This window comes from Aethalodelphis obliquidens, unplaced genomic scaffold, assembly GCF_003676395.1.
Source record: "Aethalodelphis obliquidens isolate GAN/ISIS:26980383/991018 unplaced genomic scaffold, ASM367639v1 scaffold44, whole genome shotgun sequence".
Taxonomy (NCBI): Eukaryota; Metazoa; Chordata; class Mammalia; order Artiodactyla; family Delphinidae; genus Aethalodelphis; species Aethalodelphis obliquidens.
The window spans coordinates 159,310-171,522 of record NW_020837988.1 but is presented as its reverse complement, the minus strand read 5'-3'; the positions used below and the strand labels follow the sequence as shown (position 1 = coordinate 171,522).

The 12,213-nt window shown below is 41.5% G+C and overlaps 1 protein-coding gene across 7 annotated transcripts in view; it reads right to left on the bottom strand.

The window, feature by feature from the left end:
* HELZ (helicase with zinc finger) overlaps positions 1 to 12,213 on the bottom strand; it is a 150,038-nt gene that overhangs the window by 121,863 nt on the left and 15,962 nt on the right. For 5 of the 7 annotated variants that reach the window (XM_027080415.1, XM_027080421.1, XM_027080416.1 and 2 more), the window contains 2 exons: positions 4,839 to 5,066; positions 2,432 to 2,468 (listed from right to left, as the gene is read on the bottom strand). In XM_027080415.1, coding sequence (XP_026936216.1) covers positions 2,432 to 2,468; positions 4,839 to 5,048 — 247 coding nt within the window. In that variant the 5' untranslated portion in view covers positions 5,049 to 5,066. Of the gene's footprint in view, positions 1 to 2,431; positions 2,469 to 4,838; positions 5,067 to 11,720; positions 11,761 to 12,213 lie in introns of all 7 variants that reach the window. The other 2 variants (XM_027080418.1, XM_027080417.1) reach the window with 1 other exon arrangement.

Genomic DNA, 12,213 nt, shown 5'->3' with positions numbered 1-12,213 from the left:
ATTACCTTATATAAAAATAAGCTTGCTGTACACTTGAAACTAATACTGTAAATCAACTGTATTTCAATTAAAAAAAACACAAGTTACCAAAAGGTGAAAAGAAAAAAAAATTACATGTACATAATATAAAAGCAGAACTCTACAATTAGCAATATACACATGTAAACTTTGCCAATATTCCCAAATGTCTATTTCAAACGACAAAGTTTATATACATTAAATAAGCACTTCCATGTTCTTACTTATCACATAAATGGTAACAAGGAATGCACAGAGTGTAATCAATGAACTCTTATTGCAAGCTAACCGATTTTCTGCTTTTCCACACAGTATTGCAATGAAAACCATTCCACATACAATTTCTTCCTTCTTTTGGAATATTTACTTGGGACAGTATCCCAGAACTAAGATTAGTGGGTCAAAGGAACGAACATGTTACCAAGCCATATTCCGCTTCATACTCTACCACACCACAAGCATACACTCATTTCACTGCAACCTTATCTTAGGCATTGGTTAAACTTTTCTCCCCACATTACAGAGACATAATCAGTATCCAAAAACTGCACGTAATTGATGTATACAGTCCGGTGAGTGTGGACATACGTATACATTCATGTTACGATGATCACAATCCAGGTAACAGGCTTATCCTTCATCCCCAAGGTTTCCTGGTTAAGCTTTTATTGTGGTAATTCAGCAGCTGTAAAATAGTATCTAACTTGAAAACGCTAATAAAACAATTAACAAAAAACGCAGCGTTTTTCCTTATGTTCCTTCACCCACAGCGTTTACCCTTCGACAACTCTTCACAAGTCAGTTACTCTTCTGGGACTTTGTGTGTCTCCAAATGAAAAGCATCAACCTCCCTAGTACTCATGGAACATTAAAGCAAGAGGGGCCACTTCTCGCACACAAGACTGTCACAACGTCAAGACTGAGAGGTTCCAGTTAGTGAGCTCACAGGAAACAGGCATTCAAGTGTATTTTAACCCAGACACCCAACTTTTAAAAATCCTTAACCCAGATATCTAACTTTTAAGACTACCATAAAGAAACAAAGGCAACAGTAAGAAAGAATATATGTTTATTACAGGATGAACTATAACAAACTAGAAACCTAGAACCACCTGAATGCCCGTCAATATGGGAATAGCTGAATAAATTACGGCACATCTATGCCATGGAATATTCAGCAGGAATTGGAGCTGATGTATTATTAACATAGTAAGATGTCCATAATCTATTGTTACAGAAGAAAGCAAGAAACTGTGTGATGATCACATAATTCTTTTTTAATTTTTAAAGGAAAACCCTACCTATGTATTATAAGCATTTGTGCTTATCACTACAGAGAAAGGTGAAGAAGATGCAGCAAACTGATAACATGGTTCCTTCAGATCGGGGAGAAGGGGAAGTGGGTCCCTTCTTCATACTCCTCTATATTATCTGACTTATTATCTGGCTTGTTGGTAACTTTTAAATGTCCACAGATAGTAAAGATTTTTTTAGTGGAAGATGGTACTAGATATCTCTCATGCCAATTAACTCCCAAAGTATACAATCCTATGAAGCAAGGTTTACAAAGAGGTCACTGAATCTTTAATGAATGGTTAAATTATGTCCAATATGCCCCAGGAGTAGATAAGATGGTTTTGTAAGGTTAACAACAAAGAGAGCTAATACTTTTAAGAGTTTTGACACAAAGGAGCAAATAGGAAAAAAAACTTTAACTTATGTTAGACACCTCAGCCCCCCAACCCCAATCTGGATAATTGAAACATTATATTATCCAAATCACTGAGCTGTGCCACACTCCCACCAAGAGTGTGAGAGAATGTACCCGGAACCCTCCTCCCACTCACTTCTAGACTCATTCTAGTGAACTGGCAGCAATCTCCAAGAAAAGGATCCCTAGTCTATGAGTACCCAAAGAGCACGGATCTTACTAATCAATTTCCTGCCCAAAAGAAAACAGGAAAAAGCACTAAAGAGCATTCTAGCCAGTCTCTGCTCTCTAAGGGAAATCTTCTAATGAAGGGGAAAAGAACATTTTAGGAGGCAGAGGCCCAGCTTTTCAATTTATCCAAGCTTAACGTTTTAATCAATGTGTGTTATGTGCTACAGTTCTTAAAATATGGCTCTTTATTGACTGAAAATACTCACACAAACTTTAAAAGGGCATTATCAATGTTCCCAAGGGAGTGACAGCAATGCCAACACTCGTGATTAGGAACAATGTTCATGTGTGCACCCATCATAGCAGGAAAGTCGCCATCCAAATTAGTCACTCAGCACCACCATGAGGTGGGTTTTTTAAATATTATAATCACTTTTGAAATTAGCATATAAAAAAAACAAATCTTAAACACTGCTCAATTAAATAATTCAAAATCTTCACAGCAGAAAAGAATCCTGCTTTTAAACGTACCATGCCTACAATCTTCATCAGCTTGCCCATAGTTTTTCTGCAAAATAAAAGATACAAGATAAAGTTAAGTAGTTCAAGGGCTGCTTAAAACAGATTTTATCAAAAAGCTCAGCTTTGTTTCAAAGTTTAATCACTAATGTTGCAAATTTAATATGCACAGAGTAAAGCTACCTCTGGCCAAGGTTTACACAACATTCTACAAACAGACATTACAGTACACTTCCCTAGGCCATTTATTCACACTCCTCCCCTCGCCCTCTCCAACCTCAAGCCACCAGAAATCTCTTCCTCATCCTCACTCTCAGCTAATGACTTCACTGAGTAAACTGCAGCCCTGAGAAGAGACTTTCCACGGATGGCCACTACCATGGCTGCCCGCTTCCCGGCACACTGTGCCTTCCACCTGTTACCAGGTGAGCCATCGCTGTTCCTTCCTAAAGCCTGTGCAGATCTGTTCCAGGGCCTACTCAAGAACAGCGCTCCAGCAAGCTTCTTCTATTTCTCCTACATCATTAATTTTTTGTTTTCTAACGGTTCAGTCCTAGAAACAAACATGCTCTTATTTCCCTCAACTGAAAAGATCCTTCTCTTCACTTCACTTCTCCCACCAGCTACCATTCCATTTTTTTGTGCTTCAGTGGGGCAAACTCCTCAAGAATTGTCTGTATCATGTATTTCAATTCCCTTCCCGCTGACTTTCTCTTAAACTCTCTTTTATTAGGCTTTCACCCACCACTCCATGGAAGCTGCTCTCATGGAGGTCACCAGTGACTGCCAGTGGATCCAGTTAGATACACTTACATGTACCCATTTAGACACACTGTCATTTCTCAGTCAATTCTCAATCCTCACGACTCCGCCCACAGCAACCGACACTGAACCTTCCCTCCTTTGGACACAGGCCTTCTTTGATTGGTTCCTACGACATCTTACTCTCTTAGTTTTCCTTAACCTCACGGGCTGCTTTTCAGGATGCTTTGCTTCTCCTCCCAACCTCTTAAACTAGTGCCACAAGACTAAGTCCTCAGCCCGCCCCTTCTCTCTACCTGTACTCATTCCCCTGCTGATCTGACCCAGGTCTAAGACTTTATATATCATCTACAGGCCACAGACTCTCCAATCAACATCTTTAGCCCAGACCTCTCTCCCAAACTCCAGACCTGCATTTCCAACTGCTTATTCAACATCTCCAGCTGGATATCTAAACGTCATCTCAATCAGTATGTCCAAAATGAACTCTTTCCCATCTCCCATCTCAATCAGTATGTCCAAAATGAACTCTTTCCCATCTCCCATTTCCCCACCTACAGCCCTCTCATCTCAGTGTAAGGAAACTCCACGCTTCCAATTGCTCAGACAAAAAAAGGGCAAAGTAAGTAAACTATGCCTGCTCCATATCTCTCACTCCCTGCCTTCAGTACATTAGGACATCTACTTCGTTCTATCTTCAGATTGTAACCAGAACAAACCACTTCTCACCATCTCCACTGCTAGCATTTTGATCTGAGCCACTTCACCGCTGGCCTAGATTATTCTAACAGCTTCCAAACTAGTCTCCCTGCATCTGCTCTTATTCTTTTACAGTCTATTCTCAACACAAAGGCCAAATAACTCCTATTAAAGCAGACCATGCCACTCCTCTGCTCAAAATCCCAGCACAGTGTCCCATCTCAAGTAGAGCAGACACCAGCCCTTACAGTGGCCTGAAGGGTCCCACAGGATCTAGCCCTGTTGCACTCTCCCCCTTGGGCACGTTACTCCAGCACAAGGGCCTCCCAACTGTTCCTCAGACGTGGAAGGCATGCTTCCGCCTCGGGAATTCCGCACTGACTGTTCCCTCTGCCTGTAACGATCTTCTTCCAGATTTCAACATGGCTCACTTCCTTACCTCCTTCCTATCACCTTATCATGAGGCCCATCTTAACCCAATTTAAAACTGCAACCCTAACCCTAACCCTAGTAACCCTCTATTCTACTTTTTTTTCCATGCAGACTGTTACCTTCTAACAATCTAAAGTGTTTACCTATTTATAATGCCTATGGTTTATTGTCTGCCCCCCCCACTAGAAAAAGTACTATGAAGGAGGGATCTTTCTCTTTCTCTTTCACCAACGTATAGCAGATACCTAGAACAGCGTAAACATTCGTTGAATTGAGTGAATAATATTGGTTGAAATATTTGTTGAATGGAGTGAATAATCCAAAATGCTATATGATAGTAATACTTTCAAGGCTTAAAAACACAGTTACTTGCCATCAAAGATATTCAGCAATCACTAGCCACTTCACTCATGTCCTCAGCCCAGAATGTGGTGATTTGTAGCAGCAGTGATCAGCAAGAGTCCCACTCACAGAAAACAGCCATTTTACATGGTTCAGCACTGGCTCATTGACAGTGTTTACTCACCAGCTGCAAAAAGGAGGCGATTCTGTAAAGAAGACTCTCGATTTTGATGCTTTCTATCTCCAGTGGACACGGCCCTGTGAAGTCAGCCATGGAGTACTGGCCAAGAGAAAGGAGGGCCTCTGTGCAGTGCTTGAGGGTCATTTCATAGTCCTGTCTCTTAAGTGATTCACACGCTTGTTCACATGACTTCTCAGCTCTTCTGTCTTCCATGACTCAGGGACAAAAATCCTAAAGACAGAGAGAAAGAACAAATCAGAAAAGGTTTTAAAAAGTTAATAATTATCAATTCTAGCCCCATTCCTAACTCAACTGGCCCAACTAGCTATCTGAATAGTTACTCTCAAGCAGCCTTTTGATCAAGGTCAGAGCTGAGGAGCAACTACTGACGCTACAAACTCTATGCTTCTCCTTTCTATTTTATGAAGTCTTCACTAAAATTCAAGCAAAATATCAACCGTAAGTCAGGATCATGCCAACAATACATCAAATTTATAAATGAAACATGATGCTGAATATTACAAAGTGTAATAAGCCATGAAGGCGTCTCTTTTTTTTTAAAACCAGAAGGTACAAAAATGTTTCCTATCCCAGCCTCCTATTTTCGGTCTTATAATTCTGTAACTGAGACTGCAGAGAATCAAAGTCCATACCATGTAGGATTTTTCCCACCAGTACAAAACACTGGCTCAAGGGCAAGTTTGAACTGGCTATTAATTCAGTTCAGCAAACATTTCCTGAGGCCAGGCCCTGTGTTAGCAGCACTAAACTCAATGAGGAAGCACGTCATCACTCCTTTCGAGAAACTCAGATTCTAGCAAGACAGGCAAAGCACAAGTGAAAAATAACGAGAAATACCTTCCATCTGCCGAAAGGCATGAGCTGGCCTCAGAAGAAGAACACAAGGTCACTGTGCAGAGATGACAGGAGAGCACAGGGGAGCTTCTCAGAGAGAATATGCATGAGAAACCACCGCGGCAGAGAAAGCACACGATACACTCCACGTGTGTCAGAGAAGGAGGGAGAGGAGCTAAGAATGCCCTCCAATGCCACAAGAAGTGAGGGCTTTATTCCATAGCAATAGAGCATGATGGGAGGTGTTTAAATAAAGAAGGAACCTATCGGGCAGTCCAGTGGTTGGGACTCCGCGCTTCCATGGCAGAAATGGGCAGGGGGAGCGTTTGATCCCTGGTTGGGGAACTAAGATCCCGCAGGCAGCATGGTGCGGTCAAAAAAAAAAAGAAAAAAGAAGGAACCTATCATGTAGAAGTCCTGTGAACAACTGGTGAGAAGCAGGCATTGCCATTAATAACAGACCACTAAGCAGTCCAAGTAATAGAGATTGAGAATTCAAGCGCAGCCTCTCCTGAGCTCTATCACTCATAATGCAGGGAGCAGAAAACCTGGGCAAAGAAGACCTAAAACCCTTGGACCTGAGAGTCACAACACTGCTTCGGAGGATCACCCTTGCTGACCTCTTATCACCATCTCTGTCGGGATGGAGACTGCTCTTCTTGCCTGTTCCCACCCTCGCTCACTCTCCCCACTTTCTACCTTACCAAATGGCCCCAAGGTACAGGTCTCCTCCATCTTTCCAAAGCTCCATTTATGCCACTTCGCTTTTAAGAAGGACCCACGTTAGTGCCTGTTTTCCTAACCAAAAGAAATCCAAAGAGGATATCTATTTTTACAAAAAAGGGGGGAAAGTGAAAACAGTGTTCGGCGTGTGTTTCGCAGCAGCCCTTACAGAGGCAATCCACACTGTGAGCTGCAAAAGTGGGTGCAAGGGGCACCGCCCAGCTCCTTCCCGGGAACCACACTCAGCACCTCAGCATCAAGCCACCATAGCTCTGAACTGTCACTGGACTTCTGTGCTTTAGCTCAATTTATTTTGTGCATCCGTTAGCAAGATGTGTCCTATGGTCACTGCTTCTTCGCTTTACGCCATGTCGGCTTATGGAAGGTTTCCTGGGAATGCTCTGCTTTCAGTCATTGGGGGAAACCCATACTTACTGTCCTCCCGCCTCCCTCCAGCCTGCATATCCACTCTCGGCCTGGCCTTTCCAGCTCTGAAAAGACAACCTGGCTCCGCCCTCTGCCGCCTATATACTGCAGTGAAAGATGAGGGGAGAAGCTGACAGGCAGACAAAAGGCAGCAGCAGTGAGTGAGGCCTGATGACAGACATCGGAAGAGTTCCAGGCCCCTTCAACTTTTGAGATGTTTTGTATAACAAAAAATGTAGAAACACCTAAGGGATGGGATGAGAAAGAGCTCAAAATGGATTTCAGTATTTGTCAGCGTTTGTTAAATATGGGTGGTACATACACGGGGTACAATGTAATATTCTCCACTTTTCTAAGTATGAAATTTTTATTAAAAAAAATACCAAAACACGGTTTTTAAAATTACAGGATATTTAAAATGTTTATACATTTGACAAGTTAACACAAAAAATGAAATCTAATTGTGTTATTCACAAGGTAATCCAACAAATATTTAGAGTATTGTATCCTCAGGCATTACATGGCCTCCCTTTAAACTTCCTCAGCTCTCCCTCAGTGGGCTATAATTCCCAGTTTACTTTAGGGGAACTTAAATATTTAAGTTATAGTTGGTGTTTATGTCCCTTATACAAACATGCATTAATTTGGGGAAATCAATTATCAAATAAACATCAAAAGCAATCATTTCTACATTACTAACGTGACTTTGCCCATTAGAGATCAGAATGGCATTACAAGATCATCAGTAACTTATTCTATAGGCCAGAGCTGATGCTATTGACATTTTGGGCTGAACAATTCTTTGTTGCGGAAGGCTGTCCTGTGCTTCATAAGATGTTTCAGCAGCATCCCGGCCTCTGACCACTAGGTGCCAGGAGCACGTCTCCTGACTTACAACAACTAAAGATGTCTATCTCCAGACATCAGCAAACGTCCCCTGGGGGGCAAAATCATTCCTGGTTGAGACCTACTGATATGAACAAGCATACAGTGTTTGCTTGCCCAATAACAGCAACAGAAGATGGATACATCCATGGATTCCAAAGGTCCTAGAATTAGCAAATCTCCTCTATAAAACTCCTAGCCCACATCTAGAAAGTATTACAAAAAGAAGGAAAATGAAACGAAAAACTAACAACACATGAGCTAAAATCTTTGCTAGGGAGAGAACACAGCACAGTGATCCAAAGCACAGACTTGGAGCCAGAGGACTTACATTCAGAACTCACCAGCTGTCACTCACCAACTGTGTCACTCACCAGCTGTGTGACCTGGAGCAAATGACTTAGCCTCAAGTATCTCAACTTGCTCACCTCTAAAATGGCAAGAAGACAACTAATACCTACCTCCTATGGTTATTTATTTTCACTTAAGAATTAAGTGAAATAATACGTGTAAAGTGCTTAAAAGAATGCCTGGCATACAGTGAGTGCTCAGTAAGTGTTAGTTAGCTATTGTTATTTCACTAAAATTCCATATTTTCAATTTATACAAAATGGAAATCACTTTACAGATTTCAACATACAACACTGTATTCATAGAAAATAAAATATCATGCTATGTAACTACTTTATCTACTTGACAGAGGAATTATTTTCACCCATTTTTCTCCATCTCGATAAAATAATAATGGTTATGATTATGCAATCATAATAATGATTATGCTCCCCAATAGCCATTGGAGAAACAAGTGTACTTGTACGTCGCTGACGAAGACAAGCTAACCCCTAAAACTGGCTCTGAGGGGAGATCACAAAGACTACCGTCAACATTAATCACCAAACATATTAGCCAGGGATATCTCAATAAAAGTAACACAGAAGTAGAGATTAGGGACAGAATTACTAACTCTGGGAGCTATGGGGGGAAGTGACTTAATTTCAAGAGTTAATGTCTCTGATATGGAGGCTCAGGTGCCCACCTCAGCACTGGATATGAAGATGCCTACCACAATTACGTTTGTTAATTAATCAGGTCCCAACAGTTCATTTCTAACTGCGGTCTCCCTGACCCTCACTGCAGGTACTTCTGTAGTGTAGCTCTCCATACAAGGCAGGTCTCTGGTAACTGTCTTCCCTGGTTCTTCAGAAAACAGCGTGACCTGGCTACACATACTCCTGAAGAAGTTCAAGTGCCTTCTTGAAAAACATAAAATAAAAACTGCCAGACGAGGTCAAAGAGAGATAATGTCTCAAGCCACGCTAAAATGGACTACAAAAAACACAGATCTAGAAACTACCTCTACACGAGGCCAGCTCCCAGACACACCTCACCATGTAGCCGACACTCTTGGCCAGGATACACGGATACACCCGTGTCTACAGCACGCGACCCTGCTACGTGGTGGACAGACACTGACCAAGCTGGGTCTTGTACAGCCTCTGCCACGGGGACAGAAAGGCCTGGAGAAGGGCGCTGAGTCGCTTGAACCCACCAGTGTGGGAAGAAGCACCACGTCCACCCATTGCGAGGGCCACCCCTATTTGCCTCGACTCTTTCTCTTCGTGTTAAAAATTATCCAAGTTTCACCAAAAGAATACACAACACTAACTTTCTGCAAACTCCTGCCCCTGTGGGGAACGGCATTCCTGGAGGATGTAACTTCACAGACAAAAAAGCTGGAATCAGTAACCAAGATTCTAATTCAAATCCATTAACCCCTGTGATCTGTTGCCGATCTACAAAAAGAGCCTAATAGCATATTAGTCGTTTGACCAGCCAGCGTCCATCCCTTTTTCTGGTGATAAAAGCCCACAAATTCCCTCAGAGTAGGTACCTCTCTCCGACTCTCAGTCGGCATGGCTCCAGTGGGGTCGACTCTGCCAAAGAGCCAGGGGTGCCATGTGACCAGAACTGGCCAATCCCAGTCTCACAGCCTCAAACAGCGATTGGCTCCAGGTCAGACATGTGACCCCATAAGAGCCAATGAGACATCATGAGACTTTTGCTGAGGCTTCTGGGAAAGAGACAGGCACTCTTTCTGGCTGAATCTAAACGCTGACAGGCTACAGGGGGTGAATATGCTACAGCCATTTTTGTAACATACAGCTCCTGCAACTGAAGTCCATACAAGGAAAGGCAGAGTTGACTCGTGGGGAGAACCTGAGTCCTGATGACTTTACTTGAGCCCTGAATCCAGCCAGCTGTGCCTGACTTCGCAGTTAGGTGAGCCTAACTCAAACTTCTTTCCAGCTTAAGCCAATTTAGGTTGGTATTTCAGGCAGCTGAAGCGAATTGATGTATATGTGTATATCTGATTAGTACCTCACAGGATGTGAAAAATGGAATGAACTGACAGTTGTCTTGTAAAACAGTGTATATACACATGATTATTAAAAACACTGGTCACAGGTATTGATTAATAATAAGTGCAAAGAGAAAAAAGTGGGCATGGGAGAGAAATGACTTACTGTGATACGTGGTTATTCCGACTCTTGAAAATATTCCAAAACATTTGTTTAAACAATTTTATCATAAAGCTATTTCAGCAATAATAATAAAAATAATAACAAGAGCCATTTGCTGAATGCCTACTGTGGGCCAGAGGCTGTTGAAATGACTATATTATGTAATCTGCTTGATTCCTCATAAACGACCTTACAAGGTGGATGTTATTATTATCATTCCCACTAACAGATAAGGAAGCTGAAGCACAGAGAAGTTAAGTTACTCACCCACAGTTACACTGTTAATAAAAGGCAGGATTCAAATGCAGACATTCTGATGCAACTCGTGCTTTTAGCCATGACACTGAATCTGAACCTACACTCAAAGTTCTCATGCTGTTCCAGTGAAGCAGAAACTCAAACTCAGGCACTCCCAAAAGCATCAAATGTGAATGTAATATTTTAACCCTGGAAGAGTCTTAAGGACTAATTCCTACATAGTTCTGCATTATGAAAGTATACATATTTAACCACATTAGTGATCATCATTTTTTTAAAAAGTGTGAAAACCCTCACAAACCTCAATCAATTGCATTCTTTGGTTAAACAGAAGTCCTAGGTGTTGCCAAGACTAAGGAGCATATTATATAGTACTACCTTGCCAGAAAATAACATTTGCACCTTCCACAAAGTCAACTTTATGAGAACATTCCCATCACTAAGTTACTTTTCACCACTTTTATAGAACAGAAACTTATTTTAAAATCTACCCATCTTAGTATAATATAAAAAAGAAAAAAATTTATGCATTGGACTTTCTCAAAATTAAACCTGTTTGCTCTTTGAAAGACACTATTATGTTAGAAGGATAGGAAGCCAAGCTAAAGACTGAGAAAAAACAACTGCAAATCACATACCTGAAAAAGGATTTGTATCCAAATATATAAAGAATTCTCAAAACTCAACAGTAAGAAAACAACCCAATTAAAAGCTAGGCAGGGCTTCCCTGGTGGCGCAGTGGTTGAGAGTCCGCCTGCCGATGCAGGGGACACGGGTTCGTGCCCCAGTCCGGGAAGATCCCACATGCTGCGGAGTGGCTGGGCCCGTGAGCCATGGCCGCTTGGCCTGCGTGTCCGGAGCCTGTGCTCCGCAACGGGAGAGGCCACAACAGTGAGAGGCCCGCGTACCGCAAAAAAAAAAAAAAAAAAGCTAGGCAAAACATTTTAACGGGCACTCCACTAAGAGGATCTAATGATGGCAAATAAGCACACGAAAAGATGTCCAATGGCATTAGTCATCAGAGAAATGCAAATTAAAACCATGATAAGATATTACCACATACCTATTAGAATGGCTAAATTAAAATCACTGATAGTATCAGTGATGTGGAATAGGGGGAATTCTCATACACTGCTGCTAGTGGGAGAATATAAAGTGGTGCAGACACTCTGGAAAAAGGGCTGACAGTTTCTTATAAAGTTAAAAATATACTCACTATATCACCCAGCAATCCCCTCTCCCCAGAGACAGCTACCCTAGAGACAGAGAAATGAAAACTATGTTTGCACAAAAGTCTGTACACAAATGTTTACAGCAGCTCTATACGTAACTGTTAAAAATTGGAAACAACCCTAATGTCCTTCAATGAGTGACAATGGAAAACTACTCAGTAATAAAAAGGAATAAACTTTCAATACATGCAATAACTTAGATGAATCTCAAAGACAGAGTAAAAGAACCCAGTCTCAAAAGCTTACATGTATGATTCCATTTATATGAAATTCTCAAAAAGACAAAACTATAGGAATGGAGAAAAGATCAGTGGTTGCAGAGGTTATAGGATGGGGACAGTTAACTATAACAGGACAGCATTAGGGAATTCTGGAGAGTGATATTATTATTCTGTATTCTGACTGTAGTGATGGCTGCACAAACTACAAGTGTGAAATTAACAGAATAAGAGAAAAAAGTTAGTTTTAGTGTATGAT